This window comes from Prionailurus bengalensis, chromosome C1 (assembly GCF_016509475.1).
Source record: "Prionailurus bengalensis isolate Pbe53 chromosome C1, Fcat_Pben_1.1_paternal_pri, whole genome shotgun sequence".
NCBI lineage: Eukaryota > Metazoa > Chordata > Mammalia > Carnivora > Felidae > Prionailurus > Prionailurus bengalensis.
The window spans coordinates 54,109,313-54,128,562 of NC_057345.1; the positions used below are offsets into that span (position 1 = coordinate 54,109,313).

The 19,250-nt window shown below is 40.3% G+C and overlaps 1 protein-coding gene across 1 annotated transcript in view; it reads left to right on the plus strand.

Annotated features, from left to right (window-relative positions):
- DNAJC6 (DnaJ heat shock protein family (Hsp40) member C6) overlaps positions 1-19,250 on the plus strand; it is a 101,976-nt gene that overhangs the window by 50,042 nt on the left and 32,684 nt on the right. The window contains 5 exon segments of the mRNA XM_043575191.1: positions 3,438-3,588; positions 4,698-4,747; positions 4,847-4,995; positions 16,890-16,917; positions 16,920-17,011. Coding sequence (XP_043431126.1) covers positions 3,438-3,588; positions 4,698-4,747; positions 4,847-4,995; positions 16,890-16,917; positions 16,920-17,011 — 470 coding nt within the window.

Here is a 19,250-nt window from a genome sequence, read left to right on the forward strand (position 1 = left end):
CACACTGACAGTGAGATCACGACCTGAGCTGAAGTTGGATGCTCAACCAACCAATTGAGCCACCCAGGTGCCCCATTGGCTGATTTGTCTCTTAATATATTTTGATCTATAGATTCCTCCTCCAACTTTCCTTTTTCTTCCAATTTATTTTTTTCTAGCTTTATTGAGGTATAGTTGATATATAAAAATTACACACATTTAATGTATACATTTTGATGACTTTAAATATGTGTGTATACCCGAAAAACAAATAACCCAGTGAAGAAATGGGCAGAAAACATGAATAGACACTTCTCTAAAGAAGACATCTGGATGGCCAACAGGCACATGAAAAGATGCTCAACGTCGCTCCTTATCAGGGAAATACAGATCAAAACCACACTCAGATATCACCTCACGCCAGTCAGAGTGGCCAAAATAAACAAATCAGGAGACTATAGATGCTGGAGAGGATGTGGAGAAACGGGAACCCTCTTGCACTGTTGGTGGGAATGCAAATTGGTGCAGCCACTCTGGAAAACAGTGTGGAGGTTCCTCAGAAAATTAAAAATAGACCTACCCTATGACCCAGCAATAGCACTGCTAGGAATTTACCCAAGGGATACAGGAGTACTGATGCATAGGGGCACTTGTACCCCATTGTTTATAGCAGCGCTCTCAACAATAGCCAAATTATGGAAAGAGCCTGAATGTCCATCAACTGATGAATGGATAAAGAAATTGTGGTTTATATACACAATGGAGTACTACGTGGCAATGAGAAAGAACAAAATATGGCCCTTTATAGCAACGTGGATGGAACTGGAGAGTGTGATGCTAAGTGAAATTAGCCATACAGAGAAAGACAGATACCATATGTTTTCACTCTTATGTGGATCCTGAGAAACTTAACAGAAACCCATGGGGGAGGGGAAGGAAAAAAAAAAAAAAGAGGTTAGAGTGAGAGAGAGCCAAAGCATAAGAGACTCTTAAAAACTGAGAACAAACTGAGGGTTGATGGGGGGTGGGAGGGAGGGGAGGGTGGGTGAGGGGTATGGAGGAAGGCACCTTTTGGGATGAGCACTGGGTGTTGTATGGAAACCAATTTGACAATAAATTTCATATATTGAAAAAAAAATGTGTGTATACTTACGATACTATTACCACAATCTCCAAAAATCTCCTTGTGAAGTATTTTTTTATGCGAATACTTAACATGAAATCTGTCTTTTTGAAATATTTTATTTATTTTTTATTTGAGAGGGAGAGAGAGAGCATGAATGAAAGTGGGGGAGGGGCAAGGGAGAGGAGGAGAGAGACTCTCAAGCAGGCTCCATGCCCAGTGCAGAGCCTGAAGTGGGGCTTGGTCCTGTGACCCTGGGATCATGACCTGAGCTGAAATCAAGAATCAGAGGCTTGGGGCGCCTGGGTGGCGCAGTCGGTTAGGCGTCCGACTTCAGCCAGGTCACGATCTCGCGGTCCGTGAGTTCGAGCCCCGCGTCGGGCACTGGGCTGATGGCTCAGAGCCTGGAGCCTGTTTCCGATTCTGTGTCTCCCTCTCTCTCTGCCCCTCGCCCGTTCATGCTCTGTCTCTCTCTGTCCCAAAAATAAATAAACGTTGAAAAAAAAATTAAAAAAAAAAAAAAGAAACATCTAAGTAAAAAAAAAAAAAAAAAAAAGAATCAGAGGCTTAACTGACTGAGCCACCCAGGCACCACCCCCCTCCTTAACATATTTTAAAGTCCATTATAAATATTACAGTTTAAAATAAAGTAAATAAATATTACAATTTTTAAAAAAGAAAGATGTCATCATATAGTTGAAAAGTGAATAATGATTAAAAATAACATAAGAATTTCGGGGTGTGACATAATAATAGTTAGCTGCAGTCTGTTGGCCCCTAAATATATTAGGTTCTATGCTAATAGTTTTATATGCACTTATTTAACCTTTCCCTATGAAGAAGGCACTATTTTTATCCCAATTTTAGAGTCAGGAAGAAAGAGGCTTATAAAGACTGTTACTTCCAGGGTGTCTGGGTGGCTCAGTCAGTTAAGCCTCTGACCCTTGATTTCAGCTGAGGTCATGATCTCACAGTTTGTGAGTTCAAGCCCTGGCAGTGCAGAGCCTACTGGGGATTCTCTGTTTTCTCTCTCTCTCTCTCTCTCTCTCTCTCTGTCCCTCCCCTGCTCTCTCTCTCCAAATAAATAAATAAACTTAAAAAAAAAAAAAGACTGTTACTTCCTTCCCAAGGTCACACAGGAGTAGCAAGGCTGAGCCAGAACCCAGCTGAGAATGACTCCTGCTCTTGACTGCTAGGCTGAAGAGGCTACCTGGCCATTGTTTACATTAGCCTCCTCTATGCAGGTTCCTTCTTTCTTCCTGTATCAGCCTTTGTAAGCTAAGTTGTGTTATGATGAGGAACATTCCCAAAATGGAATGGGGGTGCTTCTAATAATAAAGGGTTGGTCATCACTCATCCTGCATGTTCATTGAAGGTCAGCTGGGAGCTCTGCCACACAGTTTCCTATTCCAGGACCTGGGAGTCCTGGACAGAGCAGCCATGATCTCAAACCTTGCCAGTCGCTAGGGCAAAGAAAGAGAGAGACAGGGACAGAAACACAGAGAGGGAATGAGAACTATGGGGAGTTTCACACTCACAGTTAAGTGCTGTATCCTGAGTGACACACAGTACCTACCTTCACTGACATATCATAGACTAGAGTGGTGGTTTCCAACCAGGGGCAGTTTTGCCTTCCAGGGGATATGTGCCAATGTCTGGAGACAATTTGGGTTGTCCCAGCTGGTGGCAGTGGGGTGCTACTGGTGCTATCTAGTGACTAGGAGCCAGGGATGCTGCTAAATACAATGTACTGGGCATCCCCACCCCCATAGCAAAGAGGTATTTGGCTCTAAATGTCAATGGTGCCAAGGTTGAGCTAACCACAAGGGACCAGAAGGTACAATTTTGTGAAGCTGTAAGGAATGAAAAACTGAAATACTTGATAAATAATACTGATGATCACCATGCATCCTAAAAACTGTTAAAAGGCCCCAGAGAGGTTATTTTCCATGATGGACGTGAAGAATGACTTAGCGGGAGAGGCATGAGATGAATCTTCTAACACATTCAACTCCCTCGCAGGGCAGAGGAGGCCCCTGCACACACTTCTAAGCTAAGCTGCTCTTCCTCTGATGTGGGCATTGTCTCAGAGAATTATAATGAAGGCCACATGGACAATTACATTTTTTCTAATATTCATGTTAAAAACTGTGAGACTTAGCAAAGCGCTTCCCTTGGTCTCCCAGGCCCAGCAGCACTGCAGTAACCCAGAGTCAGTAAGTTCTGAGAGTGAGCGTAACTTACAGGAATATCTTCCCTGGTCTGCGTATGTTATGGGAATGAAGAGAGATCGTGTAGTCTGTGTATCAGCTCCATTTCTGTTTTTCATTGGCAGGTGCCTCATCCCCAGACATGGAGCCCAGCTATGGGGGAGGTCTCTTCGACATGGTGAAAGGAGGTGCAGGGAGGCTCTTCAGTAACTTAAAGGACAACTTGAAAGACACCCTCAAAGACACATCTTCCAGAGTTATACAATCTGTTACCAGGTATGTGCATTCTTCCCAGTTAAGTTAATGGACCTCCGTGCCTCCAAAGGATCTGGTTACCTGGTTACCAGCCAACTGATTTTCTGGCTCAAGGACTGTCAATTGTGTGATATAATTGCATGGAATCTGATCAACCAAGCAATGTCACTGAAGCCATAAAGTTGAGGCCTTCGGAAGCTACAAGCACAGGCCAGGAGGACTCAGTGCATTTTTATATTAAAATATACTGGTTGCCATCCCTGTCTTTTGAATCCAGCATCCTGGGTTCTAATGCATTATCTGCCCTTGTTAACCATGTGATCTAGGCAATTTAATTAACCTCTCTGAGCTTGACTTTTATACTCTGGTAGGATTCATATCTTTGGTTGGTTTGAGAATTAAATGAGAAGTTAAATGAGATAATAATGCACATGCAATCTGAAAAATACTCATTGGATTATAATGGAAACATTTATTTTTTGTATCTTAGTAGCTCTTTGAATCTTGTTTAGTGGAAGACATTTTCTACCCTTCTGCTGTATGAAAATTCTTACAAGCAGGCCATATGAATTCTATTTTATTCTTAGGTATTAGAAAATTCTAAGATCACTTTAGGTTGTAATATGCAGTTTTGAATCATAAATTCAAATGTCAAGCCCAAAAGATTAATCAAGATTTTAATCTTTGTTCAAAGGCAAAATTTATCCCTTACCAGCAATTGCCAACCAGGGCCTGGTGGACAGAGAAAAGATATCCCTTGTTGTTTCTCCATCACTTCCTTACCTACCTTCTCACTGTTCACACTTACAGGAGATGTTCGAGTAGGCAGAGAGGCTGGAATAATCAGTGTTAATGAATAAGCACTATTTTCTATTCTGAGATTGATTCTGTTCAGGAAGTGTCACCTACAAAGGGTATTGGGGTACATCAGTTGGAGTGGTAGATTTACGCTCCTGAGGGTATGGGTTGCTTCTCTCAACAATTATCCTTTGTTAGAGAGAAGGCCTTGAGCTAAGTAAAAACGCCTATTGGATGAAGTGTCCAAGTCATGATGGGCAAGTGATCGAGAGGGGGATATCCTGGCATATTTGGATCACTTTAACGAGCACCCTTTCCTGTCTTGCTTTTAGCTACACGAAGGGAGATTTAGACTTTACTTATGTTACCTCCAGAATTATTGGTAAGTTTCTCATGTTTATTAACAGCTCAGCTTTCAGTTGCTGCTCATTGCAACCGCGTACCCATTTAACCGATATTCTCTCTCTGTGATCCCTCCTAGTGATGTCCTTTCCTCTGGACAACGTTGACATAGGATTCAGGAATCAGGTGGATGACATCCGAAGCTTTTTGGATTCCAGACATCTTGACCATTACACGGTGTACAATCTGTCACCCAAGTCTTATCGAACTGCCAAGTTTCACAGCAGGGTAAGGGGTTTTAGCACTGGGATGCCATGGTTGAAGATGTAACAGGGTATTTTTCCCTTTAAGAGATATCCTCAAAGCCTTTGTCCTCAGACACACAAAGCTGATAAACTATACACTCTGGACACTTCTAGCCACGAAGTATTTATTAGGCTGCTACAAAATATTTTGAAGATTTTCCTTGGGTGAGGACATTTGCAGGAAAAGTTTATCTGTCAATGAGATACCATATAATTTGGGGTCTCAAATCACTTGTGGCTGTTTGCTTAGTTGTTAGGGCACATTGCTCTGAGGCTCAGTTGGAGATGGAGCTGCTATGGAGGGCAATTGGTGACCCTTCTACTGTAACACTAATTATGCCCTTAACCTTCCCTTACTGCTACTTAGGCGTCATGATGCATCAGTGTCGCTAGACCAATATAGACACCACTCAGTATAATGGAAATAGCTCTCTGACATTCAGTAAAGGTGCTTTTTTCATAAGTAGAAAATAGCACACAAACAGTCCACACTGTGGGTTTGGTAATACTATTACTAATATTTGGAGCTTTTACACTGTCCTCTGAGGTGGATGGAGACCTGGGGCACAGAGAATTAAGGTGACTTGCCCAAGACCATTACCACTAGCAGGTGGTCTAAGGCTTGCTTGTGTTCTTAACCATTGCTCTGGGACGACACTATTACTTGGGAAAGCTGGCTTATCCTCCTAAGGAACTTTTTGAATAAGGCAGGGAAATATTCCTAGTTTCTGACTGGTTGAGAAGCCATGAGTGTTGGCTTAGGTTTGAATCTGATGTGAAGTCTGATCTTTCTGGCCAGAGAATTCTCGATTTATTCACTGAATTAAGGCTTTTTCTCTTTCCAGAACATTTTCAAATATTTTGATTTAGCCTTATATGTGATTGGTTTTGCAACTACATCTGGGTCTCTTCCTAAATATAAAGGGTTTTCCACACAATGGACCCTTGAAAAGTGAAAATTTATTTTAAGTAAGCAAAATTATAGCTGCCTGTCCATCCTGTGTATCTCAGCTTTGATGCTAGAACACATTTTGCTCCAATTTTAGTTGCCATTGATAATCTTTGGGTTTCAGCTTCCAGATCTGTAAAAAACACAGGAAGGTTGGTCTATATGTTCTCTAAAGCCTCACCTGCCCTAATGTTCAATGACATAAGGGACAGTTTTGCTAAGGACTCTCTTTTCCGTGAAGGTTCCCAGAATAGGCAAGAGGAAACCTGGTGGTTCTCAAATGTTAGTGAGCAGCAAACCACCTGGAGGGTTGGGCAGACACCCAGGCCCAGAGTTTCTGCTTTAGCAGCATAGGAGAGTGATGGGAATCTGCACCTGCTAACAACTTCCTGGGCGCCACTCCAACTGCTGCCCTGGGGACCACTCTAGAGAAGCACTGATAAAACCATTCTGAAGCAGTTTGGTCTAAATTGCCGCTCTATAATGGAGACTTTAAATGCAGCTCTTTTAAATTCCCTATAATTAACTACCTTTCCCACTCTTATCCCATCTATTACCTGATTCAGAGCAAGTGAATTAACATCAAACAGAATGTGGGTAGATATTCCATTTCTAACTCAGATGCAAATCTTTTGGATTGATTTTTATTGTTTGAGAGTCAATGTCATCATTTTCATAACTGAAGAACTGTGGAACACCCTTCACAATATTCCATAGAAATTTTATTTAATCATGGAAGATCTGTGATAATCTGGAAAAATTTCCCTCTGAAAGTAAATAAAGATATAATTATCATTGTAGAAACATTCATATGTATGAAGATGTCTCTTTGTGTAGTATTTGTTTTTTCTTTTTTTTTTAAAATTTTTTTAACGTTTATTTATTTTTGAGACAGAGAGAGACAGAGCATGAATGGGGTAGGGTCAGAGAGAGGGAGACACATAATCCAAAACAGGCTCCAGGCTCTGAACTGTCAGCACAGAGCCCGATGCGGGGCTCGAACTCACAGACTGCAAGATCATGACCTGAGCCGAAGTCGGCCACTTAACCGACTGAGCCACCCAGGCGCCCCTGTTTTTTCTTTTTAAGTTTATTTATTTTTGAGAGAAAAAGTTCAACTTGGGGAGGGGTAGGAAAAGAGAACGAGAGAGAGAGAGAGAGAGAGAGAGAGAGAGAGAGAGAGAGAGAGAGAATCCCAAGCAGGCTCAGCACTGCTGGCACAGTGCCTGATGCAGGGCTCAAACCCATGAGCCATGAAATCATGACCTGAGCTGAAGTCGGATGCTTAACCGACTGAGCCACCCAGGTGGCCCTTTGTGTAGTATTTGTAAAAGCAATCTCTATAAAGATATTTAAAGCAAGGCATCTATTAGTGCAACTGCATATTTTGTGACCAGTCTTAACAGTCTTACCAAAAGACCAGGACTATACATATTGAACATCTGTCCTGGGCTGCCCTCATTTGCTCTAGAAGAGCAGGAGGGATGTTTATTTTATTTGCTACCTAGGAGTGTGCTTGGCATGGCTAATACAGGTTTCTCAGAAGAATGAATGTGCCAAGAATTGTTAAACATATAGATATAAAATAAATATTTGGTTCTTGTTCTCAAGACACTTAAGCCTAGCTGAAAAAGAAGCCAAGACATGCTAAAGACAAATGCAAAATAATATTTACAATCCATACTGAGAGAGTTTGGGGAAAGGAGACAGCAGTGAGAGCTGGACCTTAAGGCATGAATAAGTCTTGCCTACTTATGAGTGTAAGTGAAAGGAATAGGGTTATTTCCTCTCTGTGCAAACCGTAGAATGTGTCTTACATAGCTCTTCATGATCTTGTCTTAGCCCTGCCTCTCCAGCTTCTTTTCCACTGTTCTCCATGGCCTAAAAAACTCTATACTCCAACTAGGGAAGACACATGCTGTCTCTTTGCATGAGCTGCTCCCTCTTCCTAAGAGGCCCCCATGCGACATCCCTCACCCATCCTAACAGCCTAACTTTGCTAAGGGGAGGGTTTCAGTATACCACAAGTCTTTTCCAATTCTTTTCTCAGAAACACAGGCTTGCACTACCTCTTTAGCCTCTCTCAGATAGTTCTAGAACTTGGCAGAATGCAACTGGACCCTCCAACCTAACTGGTTCTCTCAGCCCTCAGTTGTATCTCAGGAAGACAGCCCCCAAACCTTAGTATTTTCATCTGAGCTGTGTTTTGGATTTGGCTACATCTCTTTTCCAGGCCACAGTCCTTCCCCCCGCCAGCACTAATGCTGTGAATTGATTTGCATCTCATTACTGCATTAGGTTCTCATCTTCCAGTGCATGAGGGCTAGAACCATTTCTTCCTCCTTCCAGGATAATGGAGTTCTAGGTCTGCAACTGAATCTTATTTTATTTTTAAAATATTTTTTTAAATGTGTATTTATTTTGAGAGAGATAAAGTGTGAGTAGTGGAGTGTCAGAGAGAGAGAGAGATGTCCCAATGTCCCAAGCAGGCTCCACAGTGTCAGCACAGAGCCCAACATGGGGCTCGATCCTACAAACTATGAGATCATGACCTGAGCCAAAATCAAGAGTTGTACCCTTAACCAACATAAAGCAAATCTTATTTTATTTTATTTTATTTTATTTTATTTTATTTTATTTTATTTTATTTTATTTTTTATTTTTAAATTTACATCCAAATTAGTTAACATATAGTGCCACAATGATTTCAGGAGTAGATTCCTTAGTGGCCCTTACCCATTTAGCCCATCTCCCCTCCCACACCCTCTCCAGTAACCCTCAGTTTGTTCTCTATATTTATGAGTCTCTTCTCTTTTGTCCCCCTCCCTGTTTTTATATTCTTTTTGTTTCCCTTCCCTTATGTTCATCTGTTTTGGCTCTTAAAGTCCTCATATGAGTGAAGTCATATGATTTTTGTCTTTTTCTGACTAATTTCACTTAGCATAATACCCTCCAGTTCCATCCACGTAGTTGCAAATGGCAAGATTTCATTCTTTTTGATTGCTGAGTAATACTCCATTGTGTATATATATCACATCTTCTTTATCCATTCATTCATCGATGGACATTTGGGCTCTTTCCATGCTTTGGCTATTGTTGATAGTGCTGCTATAAACATGGGGGTGCCTGTGTCCCTTCGAAACAGCACACCTGTATCCCTTGGGTAAATGCCTAGTAGTACAATTGCTGGATCGCAGGGTAGTTCTTTTTAGTTTTTTGAGGAACCTCCATACTGTTTTCTAGAGTGGCTGCACCAGCTTGCATTCCCACCAACAATGCAAAAGAGATCCTCTTTCTCCACATCCTTGCCAACATCTGTTGTTGCCTGAGTTCTTAATGTTAGCCATTCTGACAGGTGTGAGGTGGTATCTCGTAGTTTAGATTTATATTTCCCTGATGATGAGTGATGTTGAGCATTTTTTCATGTGTCGGTTGGCCATCTGGCTGTCTTCTTTGGAGAAGTGTCTATTCATGTCTTTTGCCCATTTCTTCACTGGATTATTTGTTTTTTGGGTGTTGAGTTTGATAAGCTCTATAGATTTTGGATACTAACGCTTTATCTGATATGTCATTTGCAAATATCTTCTCCCATTCTGTCGGTTGCCTTTTAGTTTTGCTGATTGTTTCCTTCGCTGTGTAGAAGCTTTTTATTTTGATGAGGTCCCCATAGTTCATTTTTACTTTTGTTTCCCTTGCCTCCAGAGAAGTGTTGAGTAAGAAGTTATTGCGGCCAAGATCAAAGAGGTTTTTGTCTGCTTTCTCCTCAAGGATTTTGATAGCTTCCTGTCTTACATTGAGGTCTTTCATCTGTTTTGAGTTTGTTTTTGTGTATGGTGTAAGAAAGTGGTCCAGGTTCATTGTTCCGCATGTCGCTGTCCAGTTTTCCCAGCATCACTTGCTGAAGAGACTGTCTTTATTCCATTGGATATTCTTTCCTGCTTTGTCAAAGATTAGTCAGCCATACGTTTGTGGGTCCATTTCTGGGTTTTCTATTCTATTCCATTGATCTGAGTGTCTGTTTTTGTGCCAGTACCATACTGTCTTGATGATTACAGCTGTGTAGTATAGCTTGAAGTCTGGGATTGTGATGCTTCCTGCTTAGGTTTTCTTTTTCAAGATTGCTTTGGCTATTCGAGGTCTTTTCTGGTTCCATACAAATTTTAGGATTATTTGTTTTAGCTCTGTGAAGAATGCTGGTGTTATTTTGATAGGGATTGCATTGAACATGTAGATTGCTTTGGGTAGTATTGACATTTTAACAATATTTGTTCTTCCTATCCAGGAGCATGGAATCTTTTTCCATTTTTTTTGTGTCTTCTTCAATTTCTTTCATAAGCTTTCTATAGTTTTCAGTGTATAGACTTTTCACCTCTTTGGTTAGATTTATTCCTAGGTATTTTATGGTTTTTGGTGTAACTGTAAATGGGATCGATTCCTTGATTTCTCTTTCTGTTGCTTCATTGTCGGTGTATAGGAATGCAACCGATTTCTGTGCATTGATTTTTTATCCTCCAACTTTGCTGAATTCATGAATCAGTTCTAGCAGTTTTTTGGTGGAATCTTTTGGGTTTTCCATATAGAGTATCATGTCATCTGTGAAGAGTGAAAGTTTGACCTCCTCCTCGCCAATATGGATGCCTTTTATTTCTTTGTGTTGTCTGATTGCAGAGGCTAAGACTTCCAATACTATGTTGAATAACAGTGGCAAGAATGGACATCCCTGTCTTGTTCCTAACCTTAGGGGGAAAGCTCTCAGTTTTTACCCATTGAGGATGATATTAGCATTGGGTCGTTCATATATGGCTTGTATGATCTTGAGGTATGCTCCTTCTATCCCTACTTTCTTGAGAGTTTTTATCAAGAAAGCATGCTGTATTTTGTCAAATACTTTCTCTGCATCTATTGAGAGGCTGATATGGTTCTTGTCCTTTCTTTTATTGATGTGATGAATCACATTAATTGTTTTGCGGATACTGAACCAGCCCTGCATCCCAGGTATAAATCCCACTTGGTCATGGTGAATAATGTTTTCAATGTATTGTTGGAGCCGGTTGGCTTATATCTTGTTGAGGATTTTTGCATCCATGTTCATCAGGGAAATTGGTCTATAGTTCTCCTTTTTAGTGGGGTCTCTGTCTGGCTTTGGAATCAAGATAATGCTGGCTTCATAGAAAGAGTTTGGAAGTTTTCCAAATCTTATTTAAAAAATTTTTTTTTTTTTTAAAAAATTTTTTTTTCAACGTTTATTTATTTTTGGGACAGAGAGAGACAGAGTGAACGGGGGAGGGGCAGAGAGAGAGGGAGACACAGAATCGGAAACAGGCTCCAGGCTCTGAGCCATCAGACCAGAGCCCGACGCGGGGCTCGAACTCACGGACCGCGAGATCGTGACCTGGCTGAAGTCGGACACTTAACCGACTGCGCCACCCAGGTGCCCCTAAAAAAATTTTTTTTAATGTTTATTTATTTTTGAGACAGAGAGAGACAGAGCATGAACGGGGGAGGGTCAGAGAGAGGGAGACACAGAATCTGAAACAGGCTCCAGGCTCTGAGCTGTCAGCACAGAGCCCGACGCGGGGCTCGAACCCACGGACTGCGAGATCATGACCTGAGCTGAAGTCGGCCGCTTAACCGACTGAGCCACCCAGGCGCCCCTCCAAATCTTATTTTAATAAATGTAGATGGCATGGGGTGCCTGGCTGGCTCAATCACTAGAAGATACACCTCTTGATCTCAGGGTTGTAAGTTCAAGGCCCACGTTGGATGTAGAGATTACTTAAATCTTTTTTAAAAAATTTTAAAAATTAATGTAGGTGGCAGACTCTTCCATAAATACCAGTGTTGGAAAAGACAAAACATGAGACTGGTTTTATTTGTAGACTCACAGGAGTCCAGCTCTGTCTATATCCCTGTGTCTTGAACCCTGAACTAAGTCACTTTACATCTTATTGTGTGATATGTGTTTGGGAATACGGTGGTAGTGGCAGAGACAGGCTGTTTCCATGAAGATTTCACTTTGCTGAGGGGAGTCATTCTATATTTTGATTAGCTTTTATGCTTAGAAGCCACATGGTTTGACAGGAATTGGATGAAATAATCAAATAGCAGCTTTCTTAGGATTTGCATGTGTAACGGAATGTTACAATAGGATTCATATTTAGTCTCCATTTTTAGCAGAGACCCCAACTCAATATATGCCAGATTGCCCTGCTTTCAAAGCAGTGTGCTAGAGTGTCTACTCAGAACTGCACAAGAGGTATTGAACATTAGTTTTTTGTTTGTTTGTTTGTTTTTTTAGTCTTCTTAGCCAGTTTCCACCTTGAGGAAATAAAAATTACCAATATTGACAGTAAAGTCCTGGAGACCAATGAGATGCATTATCTAAAACAGGTATTCTTGATCTGAGTTAAAGAAATATGGGTCCACCTGTGTATTTAGATCCATGGATGGGCTTCAGAGAGTTTAACCATTTCTTCTAGCACCCCACTTTTTTTTTGATGGTAAACTATACATGACACAAACTTAACCATTTTGACAACCTATAAGAGTACAGTTCAATGACATTGAATACATTCACAATGTTGTGTAACCATCACCACTGTCTATACCCAAACCTTTTCCATCATCTCCCAAATAAACACTGTACCCATCCACTCTGTAGGTGCATGTAAACTGGTTCACTTTCTGCACAGGTTTTGAGCTCTGCTCAGAATATCAGGATATGTGTATCTGCTTTACACATTTCTTGCTATTTCTGTTGGTAAGAAGTAGAAAACCAGGTGAATGGCCACTGCATGTTGCCTGGTCCTAAAGTTCTTATGTTCTGATCGCACTCCAGCACCACTTGGAGTGTCCTTCCTCCTCCTCTCAACCAGGAAGAAAAGTTATGCTGAAGGAGCCCTGTTAATAGCATAAAAAAAATGAACCCAGCTGATTCCTTTAGACTTTTCCTTCATTTTGATTGTTTCTAAACTACATAATCTTGCAGGATTTCTTCCCTTTTGAGAACAAATTGATTTTTGGGAAATATGCTATCAATTTGAACTTACTTAAAGGTCCATCTTTTGTTTGTTTGCTTTCCTTTTCCTTCCAGAGCTCACCAGAGGTCACCAGAGCTCCCAGTTGTTTCTGCTGTGGTTTGCTGGTTGGTGAGAGGTGACTTTACAGGTTATACTTCATCTCTCCCTCTGCCACCATGCTTCAGTTTTAAGGAAACTGAAAATATGGCCATCACTGGAAGCCATAACCACCCACAAATGTGAGGTGGAATTGCAGTTAATAATCACCATCAGACAGTGTGATATAATAGAAAGTACATGAGTCTTATCAGTAATTTTTATTGAGATGACAATTTTAAGCTTTAAAAATTACCCTAGGTTCACATCTCAGCTGTTCCTCTTCCTGGTTAAATCTCTTCACTTCACCCGAGATACCATTTTCTCCTGTATGAAATGGGGATGACAATACGAATACCTACCTTGAAAATACTTAGAAATTCTTTTCTGTAGTTTTGCCATAACGAATAAACTTGATAGCAGTGTCTACCCTATAGTAAGCATTCGGTAAGTGGTAGTTATGATTGATGTTAGTAATACTAAAATGCCACAGTAAATGATTGACTAAAATCCCCCTGTTTTCCAAAAATGGTATAGATTCTTAAAATGTGGTATGGCTCTTGAGTCTGATTCTCTGTAGTACCTTTTGCTCTTGTGCTTGGCAGGTGGGATGCTTCTGCCATCGATGAGCCCATGCTTGTGGCAATGGAGAGAGAAAAATCAAATGGCATCCGGCTGTGGTGCTGTTTTGGCTTCTTTCCCAACTGGGTGGTATCATGGCAGCCTGTAATCCATATGGCATTTTCTGATGCTTGGCAGCTCTGGGAGGTGTTTAGAGAGACTGGAGATGGCATCATGAAGTGTCACATGCCCAAGGATTGTGCTGCTTATTGCCTGAACCTGTGAACCCCAGGGAGACACAAAAATAGCTTACAGTGATTGAATTCCTTAAAAATTTTTTTTGGTTTTGTTTATGCTTTAGTGTTTTTTTCCCTTTTAGACAGAGTACATGCTTTTAAAAAATTCTAATTGTATGTTTGCTTAATGGTGTATAATTATAGATCGAGTAAATATGTAATTATGGAGTACTTTAAATTAATATTATTTACTTGATTGATTTAATGATTCTGGAGCTTTTAGCCTTTTGTGCTGAAAACAATTTAGCCAACTTTTAGCTGAGACTCATTACAGATATTGACATTTAGTGTTTGTATGGTTGACATACAGTTTCTAAAAGGTTTAAAAATACTGTCTGGAAAAGCAATTGTTTCATACTTTTCCATGATTCCAACTTACAACAACAGCTAATTTGATTCATCTGCCCCTTCCTTGAGATATTGTACCTGTAGACAAATCTTAGTATGAGAAGCGATTACCAAATGGGGCTCATTCCTTTGTTCTTTCAATCATTCGTTCACTCAGCAAATACTGAGCATCTTCCATTCAACTAACACAACAACTCTGCGGTTACAAAACGAGTAAGTTATGGTGTCTCTTCTGGTGAGGCCTAGTGTCTAGAGGGGGCGACAGAGGTAAACAATTAATTTGAATACAGTTTGACAATATGCTGGCATTTACTGCGCTTATGTTGCTCTACTTAATTCTCATTACTCTTGTAATGCCCATTTTCACTTTACACACAAGAGATTGGGGCTCCAAGAGAGCAGAAACTTGACTACAGTTAATCAGATCATAAGTGGTAAAGCAAAGGTGAAAACCCGGCCTGTGGGTTTAACCATGGTGCTCTACTGATAAAAGCTGTAATAGAAGAAAATGGACAAGGGCATGGGTACGAAGAAGTAAGGTAACTAATTTCTGCCTCTGGGTGTTAGAGAAACTGTCAGTAACAAAAGAGCACTTGAACTTGGGTTTTAAAGGATGAATATGAATTTACTAAGGGAAGAAAAGCATTGCAGACAAGAAGCAGCTTGTACAAGTGTACATTTTGTAATTTCCCTGATGGCAGAATTTATCTTACCAACTCTTCTTTTTTTTTTTTTTTTTAAACCAATATATCATTTCTGTTCCTTGAGAACACAGCAGCAGGGAATCCATTTGGTGGTAAAGAATGGGCCAGAAACAGTCTTAATTCATGTTGGGTAGAAGGGGCAAGCTGTTCCGGAGTTTAAACTGGCAGAGGCCCAGTAGTGGGTCACCCTAGATTGTTTAGTAGCTGTGTCAAGCATTTCAACTACTTTGTTTAGTAAACCATACCTGTCATTGCCAAAGGTATAGGTAAGTGAGTACCTGGAAGCACCCCTGCCATTACCCTACAATCATTTTGTAGAAAAAGGTACAAATTAACCAAAAAAAATGGGCCCTCTTGGCATCCCCAGAGAGAGAAACTTGACTAGCGATTATCTGGTTACCAGAAAAGGGTGAACCAATAGATTGCTCCTGCCTCCCTTTGCCCACTGTTAAACATTAGGGATTTGAGATATTTGTTGTTGTTGTTGTTGTTGTTGTTGTTGTTTAGTCCAGTAGTGTTGCAGAGTACTTTCTGATGACACCATCCATATAAAATCTAGTCTTTTTTCAGAATTCCCTACATTAGCAACCAGCCTAAGCCGCCATCATTCCTGACTTGGGCTCCTCAGCAGCCTCCTGACTGCTCCCCCCGGCTACTCTCATGTCATCCACATCCATTCTCCGCACTGGCTTAAGAGGTCTTTGGAAAATACAGATGAGAGTCACTCCTTCTTAAATATTCTCCCAGCTGCTAACAGGACCTTGAATGATCTGGCCCTTCAGTCTGCTTTTTTGCCATATGGGATTTTATTCATTTTATTCAAACATAGCTGGCTTTATCTGAACTCAGGGCTTTGTACTGGCAGTTACCGGATTTGATACTGATGATAATAGCTAATATTCCTTAATCACTTTGTGCATGTCAGGTACTGGGCTGAGCCCTTGAAATACATCCTCATGTACTAACCATACCCTATGAGGCGGGTAGGTAGGTGCCACTCACCACATTTTTGAAAAAAAAAAAAAAAAGGTTAAAAGAGGTCACAGAGTTTGTTCAAGTCTAAACTTCTCATTTTTTGTTATCTAAATTAGTAAATATCTAATCATTTGGGACTCATACCTAGTATTTTGAGGCAAATGATAATCTCTACCAGTATAGTCTTGTCTCGCAATGATTTATACTCAGAGGACCTGGGTTGCTCTCCTGGTCCTGACTGGCAGCATGACTCTAGACAAGACAGACTCTGAGAGTCTGTTTTCTCATTTGCAGAATGGACATCATGTTAATACCAGTCTTGTACGATTGTGATACTGCTCAGAACCAAACAGAATTCCAGGAACATTGCCGATGCTCTGTAATGGGTTAAATGAACACGCGTGTTAGATGAGTGAAAATACTGAAGGTTGCCCCATGGTGTTGTTGATTCCTTCAGTAAGACAGAAAGAAATTAGAGCTCTGAGCAAGTGTAGTTTGGCTCACTCTGCAGCTCTTTTCATGTTCTCATGAGAGCTGGAATAAAATTAGGGATAGTGCAGGATTTATAAGATAATACTATAATTAAGTATCCAATAGGCAGGTCAAAACATTGTATTCTTAATAGAAGTTAAATGCATTGTAACCCTACAGTATTAAAAAAAGATCCAAATATGTAGTTTAAATGGTCTATTTTTAATTTAAAATATACCTCAAAATTTGTTTTTATACCTTTACTGGAATGGAATCTTTTAACTAAGAAATTGCTATATTAAACAACTCTTCTTTCTGTGTTTGAACCCTGTTCACACCTCTTCCTGGCTATATTAAAAGAGAATGTGGTATCATATTCCAGAAGTTGTTTAGTGTGATAGCTGCGTATGGAGAGGAGTCACTTGGGGAATTCATTTCCTTTTGCTCTGTTCCCTTAGGTCTCAGAATGCAGTTGGCCCATTAGGCAGGCCCCAGTCTGCACAACCTTTTTGCTGTGTGTCGGAATATGTATAATTGGCTACTACAGAATCCCAAAAACGTCTGTGTTGTCCACTGCTTGGTGAGTAACCTTTGTTGTTGTCATTTGTGGTAGTTGGGTTTGGTTTGGCCAAATACAGCTGGCTCTATAGAGGCTGGTGAACAGGCAACATTTAAGCTGAATAAGCTTTTTGAATCCCTACTTAGGAATTAGGGGATGTGAGGGATATAAAAATGAGCGAAGAATTTATTCTTCTTGCCTTAAAGCTTGAGTAATAGTGAGAGAGGCAGATACAGACACGTAATACAGGGCCTCTACAATGTGCTAAATATTATAAAAGAGGTAGAAACGAGGACTGTGGGTACACAGGCAAAAATACCATTGAGTTCTGTGTGAATGAAATTGATAAACACATTGGAATATTTATCTTTTTGTTTTTGAGTGAAAATGAAGTTAAGAAGACCCCTATGCCTTTGTAAGTAGTCACATAGATTGATTGTATTTTACAGCAATTTCTAGTGAGACTGATGAATTTTCCGACCACTGACTTCTTAGAGTCCCTTCCCCCAACTCTTCTCTGGTGGCCTCTTACCTATTGTTTAAAAGTCAACATCTGGTAAAACTCTTTCTGACTCTTGAGTATTTTCACTGTATGGACATTCCCATTGTAAATCTGAATGTCTTCTGTGGCATCTAATATACTGCATCATCATGATCTGGTGGTGTGCCTGTTTTCCTACTAGACTGTGAGCATCTCACAGGCAAGAACTGTGTCTCCTTTACCTTTGCACCCCAGGTCTGAGAGGCTTGAATAAATGATTGAATACATGGTCAAGTGAACACACAAGTGGAATCTGAGCATAAATACTGGAATTACTCGTTCTTTTTTTTTTTATTTATTTAAAAAAAAGTTTTTTTGTTAAACGTTTATTTATTTTTGAGACAGAGAGAGACAGAATGTGAACGGGGGAGGGTCGTAGAGAGAGGGAGGCACAGAATCTGAAACAGGCTCTAGGCTCTGAGCCGTCAGCACAGAGCCTGACGTGGGGCTCGAACACACAGATCACAAGATCATGACCTGAGCGGAAGTCAGACGCTTAACCAACTGAGCCACCCAGGCACCCCTACTCATTCTTCTATAAACTTCAGGGTGTATTTTTTTTTTTTTTTTGCTATGTGATTACTTGATGATCTTCTCCCTCCTTCTTGAGAGCCAGTTGGCTAAAAGAGGAGGAAAGTGAAAGAACATATTTTCTTCTTTCCATCTCACATCCCCAAACTCTTGGCAACAAAGGAAAAATTTCGTGTCCACGAACGGCCAAAGGGTTTTCCTGTCGGAGGCACAACAGATTGTGCAACAGAACAGATTCCTTTCAGGGACTAAGCAGCTTTAGGCACTTTGGTGATTTTCTCTTCACGCAAGAAATTTCTAAAAGTTCAGAGAGCCAAAGTCTGACAGCTTTGTAAGGGAAGATGGCTCAAGAGAGAGAAGAGGCTTCCAGTTCTTATGATACAATCTTGAAGAATAAAAAGCCAATGAAGAAGAAAAAGAAGCAAAGGATTATGACACCATTGCTGCTCTCTAGCTCACTGAAAAAGGGTACGCATGAGTCAGACATCTGCACCAAGTCTTTGGGAAATGGAATTGAAGCTGGAAATGGGAGCTTTTACTTTTGTCATATATATTTCTGTTTTATTAAAAATAATAAGCATATACTCATCTTTTAATAAAAAACTAATTAAACTGTTGAAAAGATTTGCATGGTAGATAAAAGGAGGGGGACACATCCAAGAACCATGAATCAGTTAAGAGTATCAGGAAGGCTAAATCTAAAAGAATTAAGATGAAGAAAAATGTCTTAAAAAAAAGGAAAAACCTGTCCTTGAAATAAGGACAATCACAAATGCTTGAGGCACATGATATAATCTTAACTCTTTTATTCTGTTTTCTTTGTCAGGGGAGCAAATGTCAGGCTAGGACAGTAGTAACAATGATCATTAAGACAGAGCTGATAGGTAATGAGATAGTAAAGGAGCCTCACAGTACTTTAAAAATAATCCACTCTCTAGACTTAAATTATGTCTCAGAATGCTGAGAGCACTTGGAAAAGCAATCATGGATTCCTTATGTAATATGAGGAAACAGGAAGAAGAGGTGCCAGGCAAACAAAGACAGGAGAGTTTTTCCAAAATACGGAGGAGGTTGATCCTGGAAAGTTACAGCTGGTGAACCTGATGGCACTTTAAGGCAAAAGTCTAATATAAATCTTTGCACAGATGATTTTAAACTCTTAGGAAAAAGGAGTCTTCATTGGTTCAT